Genomic DNA, 26,884 nt, shown 5'->3' on the forward strand with positions numbered 1-26,884 from the left:
AAAACTGAATGAAAAAAACCCCCAACATCCTCATTTGAGATTTTATTGCTCAGTCACACATTCATGCAATCCAACATCCATATTTGTATGCACACAATCTTTCATGAGCAGAACAAGATGACATCTTTTTAAATAAGTAACAAAGGAGACTCCAGTCAAATCTACTGAAACAAAATGAAGACTGCAAAGATGAAGCCATTTTCAAGTAATCGTCAAATTGAATGAAACTATTAACGGATCTCAAAGAATCCTATGCTTAATAATGGTGTCCACTTCTAATTTCAGATACCCAATATGTGCACCATTAATGAAATCTCAGGACTCTTGGCTGACTTTCAAAACAATGTCCAACATAAGGCTAAAGTGTCAAAACGGGGTCAAAACAACAGAGTCCAGTTAATCAACTACTGTAATTTTTTATAGCAGAGAGCTGTTGGCATACTGAGGAGGCAGAAAAAAACTTAACACGCTAGTATGGAAAAACAAAGGATCGCCCTCTAGTAGGAAAGCAATAACTCCAAAAACAGCCTGTAGAGTGTAGAACAGTATCTGTATGTATGTAACTAGTGACCTTTGCCAATTTTTAACCATGCTGAAAATTCAAGATTCTATAACAAAATAAGGCATTTCAGATTTGTTGACAGATGGTAAGTAGTCGATCTTGGAGTGGACTCTGCTGCAATGCCCCTCATGTCTTCAACTAGTGTAGTGTCGGCCTTGATTAAAGCCTGCTTGGTTGTAGTGCTGGCCGCCATGTTGGAAGAACTGTTCAAACTGTCCTCCTTGGTTAAAATTCTGGCCCCCTCTCCCCCCCCAACCACCCCCTTGCCCTTGCCCTTGTCCTCCTCCTCCTCCTCGGCCTCCTCTTCCCCTGCCCCCCCGACCTCCTCGACCCCCACCTCTCTCCTGATGCCAGCCTCCATCTTGCTGGTAACTGTCTTTGTAACCGCCTCCTCCACCTCCTCCGTGGTGGTAGCCGGAGTCTTGGAAGCCTTGGTTGTTCCCCCCTCCTCCTCCTCCGTAACCTCCTCTCCCTCCTCCTCCCCCCTGATGACCTCCTGCGTCTTGATAGTGGTTGTAACCACCTCTCCCTCCACCGCCTCCTTCCCCTCCCCAGCCACCCTGCACCTTCCCCCCTCTGCCACCTCCTCCTCTACCACCCCTTTCTCCGTGTCCACCTCCTCCCCTCTCATAGCCTCCACGGCCACCTTGGGAGTAGTGATCGTAACCCCCCCTGCCTCCTCCGTGCCCACCCCCACCGTAGTGTCCTCCGCCTTGGGGTGCATCTTGACGCTTCTGCCAGGAAGGCATCTCTGGAGGAGGAGGCTCGATCTCACAGGGTCGACCTCCTCTGTCTGGCACTCGGCCCATCAGAACCTGAGAAAGGGACATGCGTTACAGCAACATGGCTCAAGGTAAAGTGGACAACTATGGCGTCATTTTTTACCTTGCTTGTATGAGTTTTTTTCTGTCAGTATGAATGTCAGACAAATAGTAACTTTGAACAGATGCTGGTGTTTCTGCTGAAAAAGTTTTTCATTTGTCGTTGGACAGCCGAAAGGAGTACTTAGTGCTTGAAAGTATGAAGGTACTTGTAAAGTACATCCTGAACTTTCTGAATGCTTTGTACAAAACCAAATAGTACGAATATTCACTGCCTTGCACGACTAAATGACAACAATCGTAAAGGACTGGGCTGATGACTCCACAAGTACTTGAGAGTCTTAAGATAATAGTCTTGACCTCTCATCCTCGATCTGGCCAATTTTAGATTTTGAGCTCTGGGAGGTGCTACAGAGTTCCTTTGGCAACGAGGAATATTTATAAGAAGTCTTTTATCCCAACTGCAATTCATATTTTAAACATTTCCAAATGATCAATACGAAATACACACACAAGAACTGATATGCACTTATATTTTATACTTTTCATATTTGTATATATTTTATGAATGATTTTATAGTTTATGGATCTTATGTAATTTCTGTCTACTGTAAAAGACAATTTTCCATCATAGTGGACAATAAAGTTCTATTCTATTCTACTTGCCCCAGTAAATCTCAGCATAGCCAAACCCTTACAACAGTGGTGTCCAAACCATTCCATAATGGTTCATGTGGCTGCAGGTTTTCATTCCAACCAAGCAGGAGAACACGAGGCTTGACTCATTTAATCAGCTGATCTCAGTTTCAAACAGTTGATTGGTCGAATGGTGTGCTCTTGATTGGTTGGAACAAAAACCTGCAGGCACACAGCCCTTTATGGAATAGTTTGGACACGCCTGCCTTTCAAAGATCAGTCTGGTGATAATATCTACATCTCTATATATGACTCGCTCTTCATTACCATAAACACACACTGTAGTTTATTTGGAGTCAATCCCACACACACCATCCTGCTGTCAGAAATACTCAATAAAGCATAAAATGTGAATTCACCCACCGCTGAAAATAGTCCCATAGTCCCAACACATGCACTATTTCCTCCTGTTTAAGTAATGTTTGCTAAAAACCACATTGCCCAGCTGTTTTAAGAAACTACTGAGCTCTTTCTAAAAAATGTGACTATAGATTTCTGAATTTTTTAAAGATGTATATATGTATACTCTATATGCATACTTCAAAACTCTGCTTCAACTTTTGTAGTTTTCAGTATACGTCAAATAGCTTTGTTTAGACTCCACACTGACCAGTTTCGAAAGTATGGATTTTTGCTTATACCATGAAAAAAATAAGATAAAATAGCATATCAAGTTCTATAATTAACATGAAATAGAAATTTTCTTTTGTGATTGCATTGCGATTAACTCACCTTATTAATGGCACAAGCAGTCTTCTCTCTTATCTTGCCACTGCTTGTGCGTAGGATCTTGGAGAAGTCTTGTCGAGCAGCAAGAAGGTGGGCAACAGAGATCACGCTTTTGTTGCCGAGGGCGGAGCGCAGGGGCTGGTAAACCTTGGACAACTTTTCAGCCTGTGTCTGAAGACAAACAAAAAAGGAATCCCATTTACTTTTGGAAAACAATGTATCAAGTATATTAGACAAATGTGGAGAAAAGTAGGCCAGAACACAGTATTTTGAGCAACAATGAAAAATTATTTCTATTAAAAGGCATCCAGGAGCACTGCTACAATGCACTGCACTTCAAATCATGCTTGACATGAACTTGAACAAGAACAATTGTTCCTGAATACTAAGAGGCCTGAGAGGTGAATCAAGTAGTAGAACTCTTGAAGTGTTGATGACGCTAATGCCTTTTCGAAGTTCCAGGAAAACCAGAGGAACTAATCACAGGAACTAAACTGGGAGCTTAAAGAAAGCCATGTAGATTTTGCAAATTAAACCCATGACAGATTAACGAAAGACAGCGTTGTTTGAAACAGTATTAACATGTGAGGAAAGAACAACAGTATTTGTTTACTGTTGTGTGACTCTGATGTGTGAGTTAGATGTAATGAATGAATAAAAAAGGACAAATACAGAAGTACACAGGAATGTTTGACCAATCAGCGATGGACAAAAACTCTGTCTGTAAACGGCCTGAGATTTTACAAAGTACCACCCCAGACAAGGGTCGTGGGAGTTTTTTGTTTTTTTTAAAAGATGCATTGCGATGCAGACGTGTATGATTCTGCATTTGTGATTTGCAAAAGTCAAAATGATTTTTTCTAAGTATTAGTTAATAACGTGATGTTGATGGAAAGAAAAAGGCAGAATCCAAATGTGAAGGCACTGCAGCAACCAGACAGTCTACAGTGCACACACTCTAGAGTTCATCTTCACAAAAGGCAGTGGTTGCAGCCATTTTTTGATTTAATGGCTTAATAATTACCTTTACAGGATGAACATGAAATATTTACTTCCTGGCAGACTAACGTTAGCGGAGCAGAGCAGTAGTAACATATGAGACCGGCTGACACACACACACACACACACACACACACACACACACACACACACACACACACACACACACACACACACACACACACACACACACACACACACACACACACACACACACACACACACACACACACACACACACACACAGCAGCAGCTTTTAACAATTTAGACTAACTCTGAGGAGAAGAATATAACTCATGCACAGTTTGTTACACCTCAAAAAACAAAAAACCCTGTGCTTGCTCTGTGTGTTGGACAGTGATAACTTTCACCAGATCTAACAGTGCAGCAGGCTGCTCTTTACTGCTGGAGACATGACATTAATAACACATTAGAGCACCCTCCCTCCCTCCCCCTCATTTCGTTATTCTTATACAGGCAGGAGACTGTAAGATGCTTTCAAATGAATTAATGTATTAATTAACTTTTTTAAATAAAAAAGCTGCAGACTTATCTGCTAGTTATGTTTCATATTGTATTTCAGTGGACTAAGAACTGAGAATCAATAAATCGTGTAAAAAATCGACCACCACCAGTACCCCAGACCAGGGACTTTTTTAGCACCTGGGACTCTTACAGGAAATAAATTAAGTCCCTGGTCCTCTGGTTGAAATGCAGGTTTAGTTCCCCAGTTCCTAAAAATGTTCTTGGTCCAGTGGGGAAGTTCCTGAGGTGGAAAAACCCTACATGTAGATGTCAGAAGTTGGTATAGCTGCACTCAAGGTCAGAACCTGGTCAAATTAGCAGAAACTTATTTTTTTATTTCCCTACATGATTTCAGTGTATACCTCTGAGCATTTTCACTTCCTCAACTCTTTGTTAAACTCCAGACCTGATTGCCCTATTGCTAAAGCAAACACATTTACAAAAGTATCCTGTTGCCTGTGCTTTCAGATTCAAGTTTCCACGTACCTTTGCTCTGTCAGACCAACCAAAAGACTGCACTGTCACATCCAGACGTTTCAACAACATCTTCCTTCTCACTTCATACTCATTTACAAGAGCTTGGTTTATAGCTTCGATTTTTTCCTGGCAAAATGAGAAAACGTGGACAAGAGAACAATCATTTAGTTATTTGGTATTCCCCTGATATGTTGTAAGTCTTTGTCATTTTTCAGTATTTACCAAGTGCACAGGTCCAAGGGGCTTCTTCATCAAAGGCTCTCCAACGTGATTTGGTTGGACTCTACTCATGGCCTCTTTCAGCTAAGAAAAATGGACAATAGGCAGATGTATTTTCGACAAAAAGTCACAACTGAATCTACAATTTAAAAGGTGTGTGGGGTTTGGAACTATTGAAATGGACTGGCCAGCTTGAAATACAGGTTTAGTCTGGCAAGATGCTGTTTGGTTTTTCTTGTGAGTGCACACCTTCTTTTCAATTCCACTGAAGAACTGGAACATGGTGATATTGGCTGGAGGTTTGGACATGCCCAGCGTCATGCAGATGCCCTTCAGTTCCAGGAACGCAGGGCTTCCGGAATCCTGGGCTTTCTTTTGAGGCTTGTTGACCAGGATCATCCTCGCTGCCTCCAACTCAGACACCAGAAATGCTGAGATACACATTGGATTTGGTTAAGTTCCTTCTCCCATTACAGGATGTGTACAAGATGTAAACAATAAGACCAGTAAATAAAGAGCAGAAGAAAAATGAGAAAGTATAGCAGAGACATTTGTCTTCAGACTGAACATTGCAAACAAAAGAAGCAAATTATAACAAAAAAAGATAACAGTAATTTAATGCGTAAGCAAACACAGATGGAGTTCATATACCGTATATGAAATCCATCTGTGTTTGATTATGCATAGAGGAAAGCCACTAAGCTTGGCATTGCCAGACCAATTCACAAATGCAACTTAGTCTGGAACCTCTCACTTCATTCTGATTTACTAAATAGTTCGAAAAATTAAATCAGTTCTGAGTTACTTATAATACTATGGATCCTGCTATTAGTCAGCAAAATGTGTTTAAACGTTATCAAGAGGTCTGCTTTCACGCTGATCAAACAAACTCAGGTGTTCACAGTTATCACTAATTACATATCTGCTCAGGTGGAGGTTGGGCAGAGCAGTACTTCATATTCAAAAGTACCCTGTGGAGTTTTCTTCCAAACTAAATTTCTGAATTCATTACGTGTCATTCACCAAAACACATTCTATGTATCCTTGAGGTAAAACTAACATGCTGAATGCATTTCCTCCCTCATGAAAATTGTGATTTTTAAATGTTTTAAATCCTGTATCGTTTCCAAACATGTTTGCTTACCAGCAGTCTTCCTTTTAATAAATGTCTTAATGTGTTTAATATGTTAATATATAACCACCACCTGTAGGTCAGTGGATTGGTATGAAACCAGGTCATCCCTGTGCTTGTCCACGTGCAAGAAAAATAGTGACTGAAACATTGCTCTGGAGGACTTAATCTACCTTTTTATTTTTTTTTTAAATGGTTATCAAACTTGACATGAACTAATAAAAATGGTTTGTGCCCGTTATTGAGGCACTGTGGCTTGATGTACACAGTGGGGATTGTGTATAATAAGTGGTTTGGCAATGACAAAAAACAAACCTGCAATAAGTGTGAGCTCCTACACACCCATGGCACACCAACACAGCAGTTTTCACACATTTTGCCTGATTAGAAGTGCTGTCATGTTTGGTAACCTCACATAATTCGCAGCCTCCCTTCACTTAACTACAACTTGAGCAGGGGTCTAATCCACCATAATAACACATATGAGTGGGTGTGCACGCTCACATGGGCTGAAAACGCTTGCTTTGGCTGCCATCTAGTGGTTACTACATGCTATGTTTACACCCTGTGTAGAATGACGCCTAACAGGATACAGTATGACTGTGCAATACCATATCACAGCTGGGTGTGGAACCGTACAATAAAAGTGAAACAGACTTTAACCTTTTACTCATAAATAAATGCAATGATCCTTCATTCCATAAAAGATTCAGTGTTATATTGCTCTTTTAAAAAAAGAGGTGTTTCAAATGATTGTTTTCATACTCAGCAGCAGCAGGCAGTCGTTCCTGTTAAGAAGCCTCTGGGTGATGTCTCCGCTGGTTAGGGCAGGGTAAGGACAGGCAAGTTCTGACAGGAGGCCGCTCATCTCCAGCTGGAAGCCCTCCGCCTCGCTCGGACCTGGGATGTGTACAATGACAAAACACACAGTACATGATGTCACAAGACAGAAAAGGTTAGATGGTGGTAAGAGGTTAGGTGGTGGCTGGTTAGATGTCACACATAATCAGTTTAAGCAATAAAGCCAGTTATGCTGGTTGTGTTAGACTTCAAACAGAAACCTTCAGTGATGAAAACTGTCTTCACTGATCATTTCTATTTTGATTGTGCTGTAGCTTGTATCTGCTTAACCACGTAAATACACAGAAAGTCAGATTGATTACTCCAAGCTGTTTTTCATGTCAGAAAATTTATTTGGAGCAATGCAATATTTGTGCTTTTCTTGTCTCTATAAAGGCCATCTAACCCTCCTGCTGTCTTCTCATCGACCATGCAACTTTTGGCCTCCTGGGTCAACATTGACCTGTTTTGGTTTGACTGTTTATAAAGCATAAGCTTTAAATTATCACCCAGTTCTGTGTTAGGCCTTTTGGCTAAATTAATTTCAACTTATTACCACAGGTTTTACACACATTTTTTTTGGTGGAAATTATGGCCAATAGGCCAAATTGAAATGAAACTGTACCTCATTTTTGAGTTAACACCTGTTGACCTCCGGTCTAAACTGACCCCAGAACAACAGGAGGACTAACAGGTGTGTGTGGTTGTCCAATGATACGAGCAATGGACCATGTTAAAAAGTAGATATGGTCTACCATCTAACATCAATGAAAAGCTTCGAAATCAAACAAAATTCACTCCCAAACATATGGTAATTGAGAGTTATTGTACAGGCTATATTATCAACACGTCACTTCCAGTCTGATTCCTGAAAATGATTGGCTGGCATGGAGTTAATTGTGGTATTCCTTGCTTCATGACAATAAACACAAACGATAGCATGTGCCATTGGACAATATAATTTATTCTTAATCCACTGGCCATGGCAGTCATCAAAAAATTAAAAATTCTAGATGAAACATATGGTGTTAATCTTGTGTCAACTTAATGAGACAGAATACATCTTACAGTTAGTGGCATGGACATTCTCCTCCAGTTTGCAGTAGAGTCTAAGCTCGGAGACGATCCAGGCAATGAGCTTAGTATACTCAGGTGAAGCTGCCCCTCCATTCACCGCAGACTCCAGAGACCCTTCCTCCAACAGCGGGCCTTGGTACCTACAGTGACACACATAGGTCAAATTAACACACACATAGAATCTGAGTCACAGCTCTTTGCTTTCCTTATCAGTGCAGCTTGGCAGTGATTAGGTTTAGGATTTGGTTTAGCAGAACAAACACCAACACTGGAGACTTGTTGCCAAATTCCACCAGCATTCCCCATACAGCATACACAACTACATTTAAAAGTCTGCCTTTTTTTTTTTTTTTAAATAGCTAAATAATGTCACACAGAAATTTGCTCAGGACCTGATTTGTGAGCAATTCTTGGATATTTGAGCATATTAATAATAACAACAAATGCCTACATAATTACATACATAGATATATAACGTTAGGTATTTTTAGAAAGTGGGGCTGGAATTGGTTAACAGATAGGAATGTGTTAGAGCTGATTCCTGATATGAATCATGACGGGAGCAGTTGCTGCTGACACAGCTTGTGACAACATTTGAAATTCGTCTGTAGATCGATTGCTTTGCACGTATATAGCTCTGATGCCATCATTTCATGGTTATGTAAAAATCATCAGCTGTCAAGCTGGCGTTAGCTAGCTGCAACAGCAAGTTAGCGGTTAGCTAAAGCACGCTCCATTGCATTGCGCTGGATGAAATAACAGAGACTAGGCTGGTCAGTGTTGAAATGCACGCATTTGCAAATTATCTTCACACAGCGGTATACTAATTAGGTTAATTCACTTACCCTAAATCTTCAAGAGAGACGAGAATGTCATTCTCCATCCCCGTAATCTATAGTTATATTCTAAAATCGTGTAATGTCAAGCAGGGTTTTCACATCAGCCAGCTCAGCTGATACACGTTTAACTTCCACTTCTTCTTCTCTACATTTATTGGAAGTTGCCAAACCGTGTTAAAGGTGCATAGTCGCCATCTACTGGAGAGACTGCAGTAGATAAACCCCCGACTCTTCTAAACATTTAAGGAAGTTTGCTTAATTTGCAAAATTCAGATAATAAGCAAAACATAGTGGTTTCCTGGAGCTTTTTTTTTTTTTAAATTATCGATCTAATGACAAATACACACCAACTATAAGTTACTGTCTTGAAATGTAATAAGAGTTGCTTAAGTTTAAGTGTTTCTCTCCCTAAAATCTGTGACTAATTTCTTCTTCTATCTGCTCTGCAGAGATATTTGAATAAAGTAACTTGTCACAACCAAGACAACACCACAACACTTACCGCTTATGAAGAAAAAAGATCATCAGTAGTCATCACTATCAAGAATGAAATATTGAAAATCATAATAATAATAATAATAACTTTATTTTGTATAGCGCCTTTCATGAAACCCAAGGTCGCTTCACAATAACAAGAACAAGAAAAACAGAAAACAACAGTACAGTACAGTACAGTACAGACAAAAACACACATTTAGCCGGCAAAAGCCTCCAGGAACAAGTGCCTTTTCAACCTAGATTTAAAAGAGTCCAGAGTTGGTGCTTGGCGAATGTCCTGAGGGAGCAAGTTCTAAAGTGTAGGAGCTGCCACACTAAAGGCCTTGCTCCCATAGGTTTGCCCTCTGGTGCGGAAAATGGACAGGAGGCCCAAGTCAGCAGAGCGCAGGTCCCGTGAAGGGTGGTAAACATGGAGGAGGTCCGTTAAGTACTGGGGTGCAGTAGGGTATGAAGAGAACAATATAATAAATAATTATTGAAAATTGAAAGATCTCTGCAGAGCAAATGGAAGAAGAATCTTGCCAATGGTACAGTAATGTAGGGAAATAGTGTATACAGTATAATGTATCAATTAAGGGTGTGCAAAGAGACAAATTCAATGTTAATGTTTGTGAAGTTAACATTAAAAATATTTCCAGACAATGAGAAGAAATGTGAGATTTGATTCTACTGTATGTAATAAATTGTGCCTTTGTTACCCTCAGATGAATCAGAAAGAACAGAATTGGAGTCTTCCTCTTCATTAACGATGCTCTTTAATTGCTTGGCTTTCTTCAAAGGGGCTTTTCTATCATTCCCATGCTTGCGTTTGACACCTGCAAATAACAAAACTAATTTGTTACTAGTGTTCTAGTTGTGAGAAAGGAATGAATATGAAAACACATTTTGTCTGTGTGCTGGACAAAAACCTATTGGAGAGTGAAAAAAGAATACTTGTACTGTATAAATGTGAATGGATAATTACTCACTTGACTTGCCAGACATCAGGGCCGGCCCAAGCCTCCATGGGGCCCTAAGCAAAATTTGATTTTGGGGCCCTCTATTACTGCCAATAATAATGATTATTGATCATTCACACACCTACTATAAACGTATTACGAATACATTTTTAAAACTAAATGTGTTGTTGTAGTTAGATTGTAATCCACAGTGATTAATGCCATGGAAGCAGACACCAGATTTGCAAACTTAGAGAAAAATCTTTCAATTAATATTTGGCAAATCGGCATGTTTGACCCATCTATGGTTTTTAATCTGAAATGGTAGCAAATTCAGCTACAAGAGCAGCCTGGGGTGGATTTACACTTAATATTCAAAGTGATATAGTACTAAGTGGGATACCGAATGTCATCTAGGCCAACTAAAAGTAACAAAATAAACCAATAATTTACTGTAAACACAATCTGCTTTATTATTTTTTGTTTTAAATAAACTGCAACAGCAAATGTACAAAAACAGACAGTATTAAATAAAATAATTTTTTTTTTTTAAATCAGACAAATACTTAAATAATGATGTAAATCAACAGAGGCACCTGAAACAAGGAAACACAAATGGTTTATAAATAAAATATAAAGTAGTCTGACAGGAAAGAGGCACATTCAGCTGGGTCTACTGGCAGAGCTGCTGATCCCTGCTGCAAACTGGACGCTGAAGAAGTAGATGAAACATCAGTCTCGATGACCAAAGATGAAGGACCTATAGGGAAATTAAATTAATATTTTTGGACAAAATTATTCATCTCAGAATATTCTGCAGTACACTGAGCAATTATAAAGGCTGTTTTATTGTTAACTTACCAGGTACAGCTGAGGTTGCAGAAGACACAGAAGGGACAGTGGGCACAGAGGATGGAGCAGAGGATAGAGATGGACCTGAGATGAAAAACATGTCCCTTGTCATATGATTATATCTTATATTATTACATCTTAATGAGATAATTTGACTAGAAAATAAATATATATGGTGACAGTTTTTGATCACCTGATTCATCAGCCTTGGCTGCTCCTGAGGAGGTGGATTGCCCCTGGGCCGAGTCAGTGCCTCTTCCAAAATACTTTAACAGTGCTCCTGGGGAAGTTTCATATAACATATGAGCATAATAGGGAGTTGATGTAAAAGGAATATGTTTATTTACTCACATAAATTACTGTGCTCTGCAGCAAACAATTGCAAACAACATACCTCAAACTATAAGTTAACAAAGTTAATTAATTAATGCAAAACCATATTGATAGCAAACGTCACCGCGTTTGTAATTAACGTTAATTATTAAACATTTGCTATCAAACGTTGTTATCAAAAACGTTGTTTTGATGCCAAAAAGCGACCCAGAATAATACTGAGAATCAACTTATACAAAGTATTACGCAAACAAAAAAACGTTAGCTTGAATAGTAAGCTATCTAAGCTACCCATAAGAGAAGATACATTTCTCTTGTTTTGAACTAACGTTAGCTACTGTAGATAATTTGCTTTCCTAATTTGAGGAAACTTTTCAAACTCTCCTTGACACCAAATGTTACATTACCAAGACATACCTTTATCTTGTCGTTTTTCCTCCTCTTCCTTTTTCTTTTTCTGCCCCTGAAGGCTAGGTCCTTTTTTGCAACATTATTCACCTGCTCCTAGCTCCTGGATGCTCAGTGCGCACTGCACACGTTACTAGTGGAGCTCTGACATTTCAAGCAGAGAAGGCAGTAGGAAGTAGTTTCTTACTGCATCTCTGTTAACATAATAATGTTGTTGGGGTTTTTTTTGTTTTTTTTTACAAGAACGTACATTTGATAATATATGAATCATCATCACTCACACATGGAAAAAATAATTAATTACTTTTTTCTTTTTTAAGTTAATTGCTCTTGGGGGGCCCCCTATTGGTCACGGGGCCCTAAGCAGCTGCTTAGTTAGCTTATGCCTTGGGCCGGCCCTGCCAGACATGATTGTAGAATTATCTTCATCCTTCTTGGAGAGTAGCTGATGGATGAGCTCATCCTTTTTCCCAAGTTCTCCTTGCAGGTAGGTCTTGTCATCTTTGAGGAGGGAGATGGTTTCATCACGAATACGCCCCTTCTCTTTCTCTGCCTCAAGAAGTTGTTGAGGTCTTTCAACCTCCTGAACTGCATTTGGTGAGGCTGTTGAAATAATTACAAATGAAGTAATCCTTAAATAAGAAAGTATGGGCAGCCAGCATCTTACCGGGGGCCGCACCAGGCGCACACACACGCACAAAAAAAACAATCGGTTTTCTATCGCTCATTTACCGTAATTTCCGGACCATTGAGCGCACCTGAATATAAGCCGCACCAACCGAATTTTAAAATTTTTTTTATTTAGAACGTAAATAAGCCGCACGTGTCTATAATCCGCAGGTGCCTACCGATAAATTGAAACAAGGAAACACCCCTTGTAACAAAAATAAATAGGCTTTAAGGAAACTTAATAAATAACAAATAAAAAAAAATTGAAAAACTTCTTATTATTTATGCTTTGGCTTTTGCCTACCATACACTTTCGTGCTTTGGCTACCCTTTTCGACGGGCCATAACGGCTTGTAACAAAAATAAAACAGTAGCCTACCAAGAAAGTTATTGGTCACTACCTTCCTCCTCCTGCTCATTGAAACCATTGAAGTCCTCTTCTTCGGTGTTGGAGTTAAATAGCCTCAGAATTGCTTCATCCGATGCTGGGTCGTTTTCATTGTCGCTCTCGTCACTTTCCTCCGGAGGCAAACTCCCCGCTGCGCTCATGCTATACTTTGTTGTGCCCCCAGGAATCACAGCTGGAATGGAGTTTGTCCTCTTGATGGCTTCTTTCACAGAAGCTGTTATGTAGGCCCTCATGCTGTCCAAACGAGCAATGCCTTGTTCTTGTGAAAGAATCCGCCCGTGCGCTTGCCGTAACACACCGTATGCCATTCGTGCATTAGGCTTTCTGTCATCCATCCTTTCTTGTTGACTTTCACAACAATATCTCTCGGGAATTTTTCTTTTGGCATTGTCACGCGTTTAAAAATCACCATAGGTGGAAGCTTTCCTCCCGATGCCGTGCAGCCCAGAACACAGATGAAGTGCGTTTTTTCATGACCAGTTGTTTTCAGCGTGACTGATGATTCACCTTTCCTATTGACAGTCCGAGTGAGAGGCAGGTCAAATGTCAGAGGAACCTCATCCATATTTATGATGTCATGCGAGCCGATGGAATGCTCCGCTATCTTTGCATCAGTGAATTTGTGGAAGTTTGACATTTTTTCCTCGTAGTCGGGGGGGAGCTGCTGACACAGACTCGTCCGTACCCTGATTGACAAACCTTTACGTCTCATGAATCTGAGACACCACGATGGTCCACCTCTAAAATCCTCAAACTTCATTGCAGTGGCGATTGTTTTTGCTTTCAGCCGGATCTGCACAGTTGAAACACCTCGGCCGTCTGCTCTCTGTGTGTTGACCCAGTCTTCGAGCTCATTTTCTAGTTCGGGCCATCTGCTTTTATTCCCTCTGAAAGCTTTCGTTGTCGTTTTGCACTGAGTCAGTTCCTTACGCTGCTGTTTCCAACGTCTTATCATCGACTCATTAAGGCCAAGCTCCCGCGCATCAGCTCTGTTTCCTTTTCCAGATCGATCGCCTTTAACTTGAAAGCTGCATCATATGCATTTCTCCGTGTCTTTGTCATGATGAGGGTGACAAAATTACTAACACAATCAGAATGATGGGAAGTTTGAGCGTGCGGAAGTTGTCTAACGAAAATACAGGTAAATTCATAAATTAGCCGCATCATTGTATAAGCCGCAAGGTTCAAAGCCCGGGAAAAAAGTAGCGGCTTATAGTCCAGAAATTACGGTACGTCAATGATATAATGTCACCGTGTGGATCAGTTTACCTTGTTAGTGTTGTGGACTGGGGTTTGGGGTTGTGTTTTGGTGTTCCTTTTTCTGTCTCTCCTGCAGGGCTGGCGGTGGTTCGGGGGCGGGGTTGACCTACTTGTCACAGGAGCAGGGAACAGAGCAGAGCACACCTGGTTTCAATCTACAATCACCACCACTCCAGAAAAAGCCTGGTTCACGTCCACGCCCCTGCCAGATGATTCAGTTACCAAGCCACGGTAGAGCTATCAACAGCAGCAGTGATCTCTTTGTGTCTGACCTGATATTTACCTGCTTCTCTCTGTTTCCCCCCAGCCTGTGTCCTTGCTACCAGCCTCCAGCCTGCAGCCTCCAGTCCCCAGCCGCCGCTGCCCGCTACGCCACCTGGAGTGGTCCGTTTTTTGTTCCCTTTTGCCCCAGGAGGGAGTCCAGTCCGATTCCCCTCTTCCAACTACTGCTATTGTCCAGCAGCACCCTCCGTTTGCAATAAACCTGTGTTTTGAACAGTTCCCCTGCCTCTCTCCTGCCTCTTGGGTCCACCTTGCTTAATCCCCAACAGAATCATCTGGCCATCATGGACCCGGCGGAGACAGACAACATCAAGCGAGCCCTCACCAACCAGGGCGCTCTGGTGACCAAACATGAAACCACTCTTCGGCAGGTTGTAGACAACTTGCAGCAATTAGCCACAGGCATCACAGACCTTGGAGGGAGGATGGACGCCATCACAGGTCAACTCACCGCTCTCGCCCATGCTCCCCCTCCTCCACCTGCACCAGTCCCACCACCTGCCGTGGCTCCGATGGTCGCACCCCGAGAACCCTTCATCCCCACACCTGCCAGGTATTCCGGTCACTTAGGGACTTGTTCTCAGTTTCTGCACCAGTGTTCACTAGTATTCCACCAACAGCCGGGCACATACGCCACAGATCAGGCAAAGATAGCCTTTATCATGAGCCTCCTGTTTGACCAAGCCTCAGCTTGGGCGCTTGCCACCTCCACTCATTCCCCAGAACTCACCACAGATTATGATGAATTCACGCAGGAGATGAGAAAGGTTTTTGACCATCCTGTTAGAGGGAAGGAGGCAGTTGGTCGAATGCTGAGGTTGAGACAGGGCACCCAATCAGCTTCACAGTATGCACTTGAGTTTCGCATTCTGGCCGCCGAGAGCGGCTGGAATGACACCGCCCTGCAGGCGATTTTCCTTAAGGGGATATCAGAAGAGTTAAAAGATGAGTTGGCTCCCAGAGATGACCCTGATAGCTTAGAGGCCTTGATTGACTTAACCATCAGGTTGGACAACAGGATGCGAGAGCGACACAGGGAAAGATCCCAGGGACAAAGGCCTCGTTCCCTTTCTTCTGCCCCAGCCACCCCAGTGGCATTCGCCCCTTCCACCATTACCTCATCTAGCAGCCCCACAGCAGACATGGGCCCTCCTGCCCCCACAGCGGGGGAGCCCATGCAGTTGGGGCAAGCCAGGCTGTCTCCTGAAGAGAGGCAGCGTCGTTTCGTCAACCGGCTCTGCATTTACTGTGGCCAGAAGGGACATTATCGGCCACAGTGTCCAGAGGCGCCAAAAGGACAGGCTCGTCAGCAGGAAGGAGGACGCTGGTGAGCCGGACATCCATGACTTCCTCCTCAAACCGTGTCCAACTGCCAGGTATGATACACCAGACACAACGCACGCTCCCTGTTGGTGTGTTGATTGACTCTGGGGCTGACGATAATTTCATAGACATTAACTTTGTACGGGAACATAATCTCTCGGTTTGTCAGCTAGATCAACCCAAAAGAATTGTGGCAATAGACGGACACCCCATTTACAGTGTCACACACAAAACCCAGCCAATTAAACTCACCCTGTCAGGTAACCATCACGAGCAGGCAGAGCTATTTGTCATATCCTCCCCTTTGAACCCCATTATTCTTGGGCTACCATGGCTACAAACCCACAACCCACACAAAGACTGGGCAATGGCTTCCATTCGCAACTGGAGTGATCACTGTCACCGACATTGTCTCTTTTCGGCCATCCCCAAACCCTCTGCCAAATTGCCTGCACCCCCCGAAGACATAGATTTGACTAATGTTCCCTGAGGATATCATGAGCTGAAGGATGCATTTAGTAAAGACCGGGCGCTCACCCTGCCACCACACCGACCATACGACTGTGCTATCGATCTACTCCCTGGCTCCTCGCTTCCCACCCAACGACTATACAACCTCTCCAAACCCGAGAAAGAAACCATGGAAACGTACATAAATGACTCAGTGGCAGCAGGTGTCATTCGTCCCTCCTCTTCCCCTGTGGGAGCTGGTTTCTTCTTTGTAGCAAAGAAAGACAAAACACTGCGGCCCTGCATCGATTACACTGGTCTTAATGCTATCACTGTCAAAAACAAGTACCCCCTTCCACTGCTTGATTCAGCCTTTACACCCCTTCATGACTCAGTCATTTTTACAAAGTTGGACTTGAGAAATGCCTACCACCTGATCAGAATTAAAGAAGGTGATGAATGGAAAACTGCATTCAACACACACCTGGGACATTTCGAATACCTGGTCATGCCTTTTGGTTTAACAAATGCTCCTGCTGTTTTCCAGGCCTTAGTTAACGACGTGCTCCGGGACATGCTGAACAGGTTTGTTTTTGTTTACCTGGACGATATTTAGATTTTTTCCCATAGTTATGCCGAGCATGTTGACCATGTAAAACAAGTTTTGAAAAGACTGCTCGAGAACAAGCTGTATGTAAAGGCAGAAAAGTGCCATTTTCATGCAACCTCCATTAGTTTTCTGGGGCACATAGTTGAAAAGGGGCAGCTCAAACCAGACCCAGAGAAAATCAGAGCCGTGGAACAGTGGCCTGCCCCAGCCACTCGCAAACAATTACAGAGGTTTCTGGGGTTTGCTAATTTTTATAGGCGGTTCATCCGGGACTACAGCCGTCTTGCTGCCCCCCTCAGCCAGTTAACTTCAGTCAAGAAAACCTTTGAATGGTCAGCAGAAGCACAGGCATCCTTTGAACAGCTTAAAACAAAGTTCACTGCAGCCCCTGTGTTAATTCATCCAGATCCAGTCCTTCAGTTCATAGTTGAGGTTGATGCCTCGGATTGTGGGGTTGGGGCTGTTCTCTCCCAGCGCTCGCCTGCAGACCACAAACTTCACCCATGTGCTTTCTTCTCCAGACGCCTGTCTCCAGCAGAGAGAAACTATGACGTGGGGAACCGAGAGTTGCTTGCAGTGGTCTTGGCTCTCCAAGAGTGGCGGCACTGGTTGGAGGGGGCAGCCCAGCCATTCATTGTCTGGACGGATCATAAGAACCTGGCCTATCTCCGTTCTGCTCGCCGACTGAACTCACGCCAGGCCAGGTGGGCCCTCTTCTTAGGAAGGTTTGATTTCACTCTCTCCTATCGCCCAGGCTTGAGAAACACGAAGCCTGACGCCCTCTCCAGGCAGTTCACACCAGAGGAGGAGGGGACTTTGGAGGAAACGATTCTTCCACCATCCTGTGTCATCGGTGCGGCCAGATGGGAAATTGAGCAGTGTCCAAGAGGCTCAGCAGGAGGAAATGGTGCCAGAGGGGTGTCCACCTGGACGGCTTTATGTTCCCCGGTCGATGAGAAGCCCGGTGCTCCAATGGGGGCATGCATCCAAAGTAGCCTGTCACCCTGGAATTCACCGCACCCTCTTCCTACTACGACAGCGTTTCTGGTGGCCGACCATGACTGCAGACACAAGGGAGTTTGTCACCGCCTGTTCCGTTTGTGCTAGAAATAAGTCCTCCCACCGTGCACCAGCAGGCCTCCTCCAACCCTTGCCCATTCCCCATCGCCCCTGGTCACACATTGCAGTGGATTTTGTCACCGACCTCCCCCCCTCAGAAGGTAATACCACCATCCTAACAATTGTTGACCGTTTCTCCAAATCTGTTCACTTTGTTCCACTTCCCAAGCTCCCTTCAGCGTTGGAGACTTCTGACCTCCTGGTCCAGCATGTTTTTCGATTGCATGGTATTCCCCAGGATATCGTCTCGGACAGGGGCCCGCAATTCACATCTCAGGTGTGGAGGGGGTTCTGCCAAGCTCTGGGGATGAGAACCAGCTTAACATCCGGCTATCATCCCCAATCCAACGGTCAGACGGAGCGGGCAAATCAGAGCTTGGAATCATCATTGCGGTGTGTAGCGGCACGTCTCCCAGCCTCCTGGTCCACGTACTTGCCATGGGTGGAATACTCTCACAACTCCCTGGTCAGCTCAGCTACGGGTATGTCCCCCTTCATGATCACTAACGGTTTTCAACCCCCCCTGTTCCCCAGTCAGGAGACAGAGGTCGCGGTCCCTTCAGTCCAGGCCCACTACGGCCGTGCTCGTCGTGTTTGGAGGGAGGCCCGGGCCGCTCTAGTCCGGACGACTGCCCGGAACCAGCGAATGGCTGATAGGCATCGTACCCCTGCCCCGGAGTACAAGGTGGGACAGCAGGTCTGGCTCGCCTCCAGGGACCTCCCTCTCCAGACAGAGTCTCGAAAGATGGCTCCCAGGTACATTGGCCCCTACGTCATCGAGCGCATCATTAACCCGAGCGCGGTCCGGCTGAGGCTCCCTGCGGCACTCAAGGTACATCCTGTTTTTCATGTGTCCCTGGTGAAGCCAGTGTCAGACAGTCCCCTGCATCCACCGTCTGACCCACCCCCCCCACCTCGCCTCATCGATGGCCACCCAGCGTTCACAGTTGACCACATCCGGGATGTTCGCAGGCGGGGCCGCGGCTACCAATTTTTGGTGGATTGGCAAGGGTACGGCCCTGAAGAGCGCTCTTGGGTTTCACGCTCCCTGATTCTGGATCCCAGTCTGTTGACAGACTTTTATCGTAGATACCCTGACAAGCCTGGTAGGACGCCAGGTGGCGTCCCTTAGTGGGGGGGTACTGTTGTGGACTGGGGTTTGGGGTTGTGTTTTGGTGTTCCTTTTTGTCTCTCCTGCAGGGCTGGCGGTGGTTCGGGGGCGGGGTTGACCTCCTTGTCACAGGAGCAGGGAACAGAGCAGAGCACACCTGGTTTCAATCTACAATCACCACCACTCCAGAAAAAGCCTGGTTCACCTCCACGCCGCTGCCAGATGATTCAGTTACCAAGCCACGGTAGAGCTATCAACAGCAGCAGTGATCTCTTTGTGTCTGACCTGATATTTACCTGCTTCTCTCTGTTTCCCCCCAGCCTGTGTCCTTGCTACCAGCCTCCAGCCTGCAGCCTCCAGTCCCCAGCCGCCGCTGCCCGCTACGCCACCTGGAGTGGTCCGTTTTTTGTTCCCTTTTGCCCCAGGAGGGAGTCCAGTCCGATTCCCCTCTTCCAACTACTGCTATTGTCCAGCAGCACCCTCCGTTTGCAATAAACCTGTGTTTTGAACAGTTCCCCTGCCTCTCCTGCCTCTTGGGTCCACCTTGCTTAATCCCCAACAGTTACACTGCGTGCCCTACTTCTAGTTATGAACTAACAGCTTTTACCTGCTGACATCTCAGTCAGAAGTAGGAGAGGAGCAGCAGTAGGTTGACCTCAGGTCTCCACTGAGGAGTCTAGCGCACATAATTTGTATGGTAGCCTAATGATGCAAAAATTAAAATCAGTCACACCAAATAAACCACAATTCATAATGTGAATATGTAGTTTCACAGACACATTGTTGTATTTTTAGTTTTTAGAGTAAAATCATTAAGAATAATGTAAAAGCAGTCTTCACACCACCAGGGTGAACTGGTTTAGTCTTGACTCTTTGTTGACACTGCTGGAGGATGGTAATATTAATTTATAAATGTGTTGTTCTATTTGTGTGTGATATAGGATTTGTGCAGTTTACTTTTATTAGCAATATGTTATAATTCGTAATAATTAAAATATTACCGCCGGTGGAATTTTTAAGAGGAAGGAAAGTGGGCTGCAGATGCAGAAAAGGTCTGTCGTGTCACTGACAAGCAACTCTAAATGTGCATTGAAAGCCAGTTACCTCATAGCCAGACGTGTGGCACAGAGTAAGAAAGCATTCACCATAGCGGAGGAGTTAGTTCTGCCTGCCGCTGTTGATATGTGCCGTGAGATGGTCGGAGAGGCCGCTGCAAAAAAGCTGCTGACCATCCCACTCTCAAATGACACTGAGTCACCGTATCGCGGACATGGCCTCAGACATACAGCATCAACTTATAGAAAGAATAAAAAGTAAACAGAGTGTAATTCTAGGGTTCAACATAAACATTACATCAAATCAAAATATCTTCATTCATTTGGTTTATTTTATCTGTGTAATATCCAGCATGGAAACTTGCAAGTAATATTCAGTTTCATTAACAGATGTTCAGCTTTATTGTACCTGTTGTGATTTACAGGCAGCTCTGCTGTACTTATTTGTCAGACTGTCATATACTCGGCCTGATCCATGACGCCCTAGATCACCTGGCAGAAGATTGAACATTTATTTATTTTTTAAATGCACTTAAAGATATTAAAATAATCATATAGATTAATAACAACAATTAAACAGGACTAACCCAGGAAAGCCAGACCATAGGGCAGCCTGAGGTAGAAAGTACTTTATTAATGTCGGGATGAAGGTTGGACAGAAGTAGATGTTCAAATCACCTTCCTGGTCACATTCTTCCCTCTCAATGACTTCTTCAAAGTGCTGCATGAATGGCCTTGGTCCCCCTATCGTTCTACAAAATAAATTCTGTAAGACTGCAGAGTGTGTGGAAATATGATGTTTTTCACACTTCACAGATGACAGAGTAAACCTGTTAACATAAAACATGTATGCATGCCTACACAAGAGTACAGTTTAGCAAAGAAGTAAAAAATGAACAAAGCTTTAAAAGGATAATTCAGTTTTTAGGTGTGGTTGTATGAGGCCCTAATGACCCCCTAAGTATAATATCTGTAGTTGACAGCTCTCTCCTCTCCACAAGTCAGACCATAACGCTGGGTCCACACACTGCAAGAGTCTAACCCAAACAGCTGATGAATGGAGTGCCACCACGTGTCGTGGAGCATGTTTTTTTTTACAACCAGCTGTGTATGCATCATACACTTTTGGGTTATGCTGTTCAAATCTGTTTATTACCTGTATATGTGTCCAGTGTTATGCCCTTTAGGGCTTGAATTAAAAAAGCCAAATGTGTTTGAACTGACACATTTCTTAGTCAGGTACAGCAAAAACTTAAATCCAAAGCAAGAATGTTACAGTTGCAGTTAAGAAAAAGATACCTCATAGTCTTGCTCTTTGATAGATGTGTCCTCAGCAAATGGTCCTGCTTTAGTCAGATGCATTTGTAGATTTTTAAAATGTTTTTCAACATTTTGACCACTGTGAGAAGTGGAGAAGACCATGTTGGCACTGATGACAACTTCATCCAGTTCCTTCAGGGTTGATGCTCAGGTCATGAGTCCAAACACATGCATTGTTAAAGACCGTGTAAAGTGAATTCAGTCATTTTTCAGTTATTTCTAAAAAAGGTGTAAAAAGCATTTCAACCATTTAGATTTGAATTGTGGAGCTACGCTTCACAAACTGTGTTTCAAGATTTCTGTGTCTGGATTTAATGGGCGGGTCTGAAAATCTCTGCCGGGTTACGTAACCGGTAACCAATAGCACAGTTACACACCGGAGCATAAACCCGCCCCTGCTGCTGTGGAGGTATAAATACATTCAGCACACACTACTACTACAGTTAGCCAGTTAACTGAGTTAGCTGCCGAGCTAACCGCCGAGTAAGCCGCCGGGTTATCAACTGAGTTAGCCGCCGAGCTAGCAGCAGAAAGCTCTCAGGCCTAGCGTCCATGTTTCTGTTAGAGGTGGTGACTTTGATTGACAGGTGACACTTGGTAGGGGGCGGGGTTTCAGCGAACTAGGCGGCCACTCCCACAGCGTTTGGGAGAAGAGAAATAGGCAGACTTTTATACAACTCTGAAGCCTAATTTCATATATTTTTGCAGGGTGGTTAACAACAATTTTTTCTGTGGTATGTCAAACTCAGAACACATATTTATTTTTACTTTACACAGACTTTAAATTAAAACACGAATGCTGACAAAACAAAACAATGGAATTACAAATACACAGCTATTACTTATTCACTTGTCATTGTTATATCTGTCCACATGTCACTGTATCACTTCACAAGAGTATTCACATGTCCAGTTGTATGTGTTATGTAACAACCTCAGACAGGAAGGAGGACTCAAACGCTTAACTCGAAGGGAATTTATTAAACAAAAAACGCTCTCAAGGAGGATGAAAAAGGGGAACAAAAAACGCTCACTTGGAGGACAGAATGAAACAAGGCTTCTCGGGCTGCGTGACGCTGACAGGACAAAATGAACTGACACAAGACAAGGGAGACAAGGACTATTTGAACATGAGGTAAGGGGACACAGGTGGAACCAATCAGGGGCGGGGTTGACAATCACAGCGGAGGGAAGGCACACAAAGGGAGAAAGTCAGGATCTGAAACAAGAGGGAAAAGGTGAGTACAAAATAAAACAGGAAGCGCATGACAGGACGCGACATGAGTGACTTGACTAAATGAAAACATAAAGGACCAACACATGACACAAGACAAGACATTAACACATTTGACGAGACATAACATGTTATGTGTATTCAGTGAGATGATTGGCACTGCATGGAGTCAACAAGAGAGGTGTATGGTGGAGTGTAGCCACTTAGGTTCACTCTTATGGAGTCATTTAAATGTTCATCTGTCAGTCTTGTTCTGAACTTTGATTTCATGACATTCATGTCAGAAAAGGCAGACTCACAGAGGTATGTAGACCCAAACAAAGCAGACATTTTCAGAGCTGCTTGGTGAAGATTCTTATAGTTATCTGGCTCTACTAAGCTCCAGAAATGCTGAGAATGCTGTTGAGACTTTAACTGCACATTATTTTGAAGGTTTATAACCTCAATTTCCATTTCTACAGGATCAACACAGAAAAGTTCAGCCATCTGTCCCGAAATCTCACTTATGTCCACATCCATGAAGGGGCCATAAATGTCACACAGGGCTCAAGTCTCTCAAAGTCACTGAATCTGTCTGTAAACTCCTGTCCAAGCCTTGACAAGCGGCCACAATACTTGGAAACATTTAAAACGCTGGCTGCACCTGTGTGACTTTCCAACATCTTTGAGACAGAGGGGAAGTGCTGAAACCTTTTTGTTTTTCACTTGCTGAATGTACAATGACAGTTTTGCACTGAAGGTCTTAACAGCACTGATCATATCAGATATGTTTTTTATCTTTGCCTTGTAACTGTAGGTTCAGGTGGTTAATTTTCTCAGTTACATCTGTCAAGAAAGCAAGATCAAGTAGCCACTCTGCATCAGATAATAGGGTGGTATCCTCCTCCCTCGTTTCCATAAAAGCCTTGATTTCACCAAGCAAGGAAAGAAAGCGCTGTAGTATCTTACCCCGACTTAGCCATCTGATTTCAGTGTGGAAGAGGAGATCCCCATACTCCGCAGAGCATTCCTCCAGGAACAGCTTGACGCTCCGATGTTCCTTTGCTCGAATGGAGTTGATGATCTTAACAACAGGTGCCATGACATGGTCAAATTCCATTACTTTTGCGCATATAGCCTGCTGGTGAATGATGCAATGATAGTTCAGAAACTTAGGAAAGTCCGGGTCTGCTTTGCAGTGCGCAATAAATCCTGAGTGACGACCTGTCATAGTCGGTGCTCCGTCAGTTGTCAGACACCAGCTTTTCAACAGGGATCTTTTTTTCTACAAAGTAGTCCTTCACTGCATTGTAAATATCAACTCCCCTGGTTGTAGTTTTCAGTGGAAGTAAGGTCAAAAACTCTTCTTTGGCTGAAAAGTCATCAAACACCATTCGAATGAAAACAGCTAGCTGGGCTGTGTCACTGGAGTCGACAGACTCATCACACTGAATTGAAAACACCTGCACCTGTTCATGTCAGTTTGCAGCTGTTTTAACGCATCCGCAGACAGCGCAGACACTCTCCTTGCCACAGTATTTGCACCAAGTTGTACATCAGCAATAGCAGCTTATGGTGCTTCGTTAAAATGTGCACCACTTTAAACGAGGACTCTGTTGCTGCATTGGCCTTCTTCGTAGGTTTGGTGAACAAAGACTCTTGTCTTTGAAGCGTTGTTTTCAGCTCCTTTATCTTCTTTTTTCGTAGACTGCTACCCGCAGGTAAGTCTCGTGAAAAGTTGCTGTGGACCTTGGTGAAATGGCGCTCCACGTTACATCTTTTACCGACTGACACACTTGCACCGCAGATCAGACACACACTTGTCATTTACGTTCGTGAAACAAAACTCCGTTTCCCACTCTTCATGAAAATAGTATGTTTTTAGCCTCTTATGGGTTCCTGCCGCGGTCATGGTTGCTGCCCATCTCACATCATCACTGACTAATCAAGCTTGACAGCAGCGCAACTGTTTGACTGACAACTGATTGGCAAATAATAATTTTGTATAAGAAGGGGGCGGGGCATCTATGAATTTGATTGGATATAATGTAAGGCCCACTTTACACGACAACGCTCCCAGGTGAAACCGACAAAATATTTTATCAGATGTGCCTTTCGTTTAGACGGCGACGGCGTTTTGGGGGCTTAAAAACGCAAAAAAATGAACCCACCCTCCAGAGTGGAAATCCACTCCACCGTCGCTTTCCCGTCTGAAGGGTTGAAAACGCAAAAGTGTGCTCTGAGCTGCTCAAGCTGGCTTAAATGCATCAGAGTTTTTGCTGCGGTCTGAAGCTGCTCTTAAGTTGAAGCCTGCAGACTGAAGGCAGTGGCAGACATGGCGTATCCTTTCCTTGAAGAGCCAGTTGATGTTGAGGCGCAGATACTCCGCAGAAATCTCCGTCGGGAGAGGATTATTAGACCCCGATTGGATGTATTATCATTTCCTGATGAGTACCTATTTAAGCGTTTCTGTTTCTCTGCATCATCAATAATTTATTTAAACAATATTCTCAGCCCTCACCTCGTTCACATGACACATCGTGGACACGCTCTCAGTTCCGAGCAAATTCTTTGTGTTGCACTTCGTTTTTTTGCCAACTGCAGAGTTTTACATTACATCGGTGATGCAGAGCATGTGTCCAAGGCAACTGTCTGTCAGGCTGTCCGAAATGTGACGCTTGCACTTAAACGGCTACTATATACGTTTGTAGTGTTCCCAAGTCACAGACCCACCAGACTTCTCAAAGAAGAGTTCCACAGAATTGCAGGTATCAGTCTAAGCACTTATTAATTTATGTCATAAAGCTTTGAGACTTGAAGCACTAATCAGTCAATTTTATATATTTTAGGGTTTCCAGGTGTGATTGGCTGCATAGATGGCACTCACATTCCGATCATAGCTCCTTCAATAAATGAAGGAGATTATGTGAACAGGAGATCTGTCCACAGCATTAATGTACAGGTAGGCCTAAATAGTATCCCTTAACATTCCAAATGAAATATACTTCACTATACAGCTAATTACTGTTCTCCACTGTGAAGATCATATGTGATGCAGCCCACATGATAAACAATGTGGAAGCGAAGTGGCCTGGGTCTGTGCATTACTCACGAATGTTTTGTGAGTCTACACTGAGTGCCAGATTTGCCCGTGGTGAGTTTATGTATATAGCTATATCCTATGATCAACATGTTGTCAATTTTGTTAATAAACTGTATCTTGTATCATCATAGGAGAGTTCGATGGTTACCGACTCGGAGACAGAGGGTACCCCTGCCAGCGCTATCTGCTGACTCCTTACCCTGGCCCACAGCAACACTACAACTTGGCTCACTGCAGGACACGAGCCAGAGTGGAGATGACCATCGGGATGCTCAAGGCCCGGTTCCAGTGCCTTCGTAGGCTCAGGGTCACCCCAGAAAGGGCTTGTGACATCATAGTTGCATGTGTGGTCCTCCACAACATTGCCACTATTAGAGAGGAACAATGTCCTACTCGTTCCCCTAATGATCCAGATATTAATCCTGACCCCCCTGCTGATGCACGAGATGGAAGAGCTGTTAGAGACATGATATGCTTCAATCATTTCTGACTGACCCATCACCTCCCCAGTGTCAAAGAACGACAATATGCCTCTCATTTTATGAGGTCTTCTTTATTTCCTAGAAGGACAAATTTTGTACAGTTAATCCTTTGTTGTTGAAACAATTAAAAATCATGTGGGCACATCACCCACCGTTAACTGATGGTCCAGCAGTTGAATTTCCATTTGTGTCTTGGTGATCTGCAGCCTTATATGTTCCATTTCTAAATGTGATTTGTGCTTGTAAATATACCTCATAGATTTGTTTCACAGGGAGCTATAGGAACAAAAATGACGTTGAATTTCACAGTGCCATGTCTACTTAGTGTCATTGTAAGTTGTGGGTCAATGCTGAACAACATCTTACTGAGGTAAGCTGTGCTGTGGAGGTTGATGGACCCTCTTCCTCATTGTAATTTCCAGCATTGCTCTGTTAGAGAAAGAAGAGAACAACACTATTAACTGAAACCAAAGTTTTTATTGTTTTTTTTAAAAGAAAGAAGAAAAAGAAAAGCAGCTGTAAACCTCAACAGG

At 43.4% G+C, this 26,884-nt stretch overlaps 2 protein-coding genes across 2 annotated transcripts; one reads left to right on the top strand and one right to left on the bottom strand.

The window, feature by feature from the left end:
- Positions 1-29: 29 nt before the first annotated feature.
- On the bottom strand, positions 30-9,051 carry fam98a (family with sequence similarity 98 member A). The gene is made up of 8 exons (XM_062430896.1): positions 8,923-9,051; positions 8,069-8,217; positions 6,926-7,060; positions 5,278-5,459; positions 5,032-5,112; positions 4,819-4,935; positions 2,812-2,979; positions 30-1,377 (listed from the first exon to the last, which is right to left on the bottom strand). Exons 1-8 carry the CDS (start codon positions 8,958-8,960, stop codon positions 697-699), a joined length of 1,551 nt encoding a protein of 516 aa, XP_062286880.1. The 5' UTR covers positions 8,961-9,051; the 3' UTR covers positions 30-696.
- A 16,050-nt stretch (positions 9,052-25,101) lies between these two features.
- LOC133992262 (putative nuclease HARBI1) lies at positions 25,102-26,359 on the top strand. The gene is made up of 4 exons (XM_062430980.1): positions 25,102-25,534; positions 25,616-25,728; positions 25,809-25,920; positions 26,001-26,359. Exons 1-4 carry the CDS (start codon positions 25,102-25,104, stop codon positions 26,357-26,359), a joined length of 1,017 nt encoding a protein of 338 aa, XP_062286964.1.
- The last annotated feature ends 525 nt before the right edge of the window (positions 26,360-26,884 follow it).

This window comes from Scomber scombrus, chromosome 12, assembly GCF_963691925.1.
Source record: "Scomber scombrus chromosome 12, fScoSco1.1, whole genome shotgun sequence".
NCBI classification, from domain to species: Eukaryota; Metazoa; Chordata; class Actinopteri; order Scombriformes; family Scombridae; genus Scomber; species Scomber scombrus.

What these genes read in the sequence shown, in the direction of transcription:
- fam98a (XM_062430896.1), bottom strand. Translation starts at nt 8,960, where the DNA reads ATGGAGAATGACATTCTCGTCTCTCTTGAAGATTTAGG. An exon ending in TCAGTGGAATTGAAAAGAAG is followed by an intron (nt 5,113 to 5,277) that starts GTGTGCACTCAC and finishes CATTTTTCTTAG; the next exon opens with CTGAAAGAGGCCATGAGTAG. An exon ending in CTGCTTGTGCCATTAATAAG is followed by an intron (nt 1,378 to 2,811) that starts GTGAGTTAATCG and finishes TCCCTTTCTCAG; the next exon opens with GTTCTGATGGGCCGAGTGCC.
- LOC133992262 (XM_062430980.1), top strand. Translation starts at nt 25,102, where the DNA reads ATGGCGTATCCTTTCCTTGAAGAGCCAGTTGATGTTGAGGCGCAGATA. An exon ending in TCCACAGCATTAATGTACAG is followed by an intron (nt 25,729 to 25,808) that starts GTAGGCCTAAAT and finishes TCCACTGTGAAG; the next exon opens with ATCATATGTGATGCAGCCCA. An exon ending in GAGTGCCAGATTTGCCCGTG is followed by an intron (nt 25,921 to 26,000) that starts GTGAGTTTATGT and finishes GTATCATCATAG; the next exon opens with GAGAGTTCGATGGTTACCGA.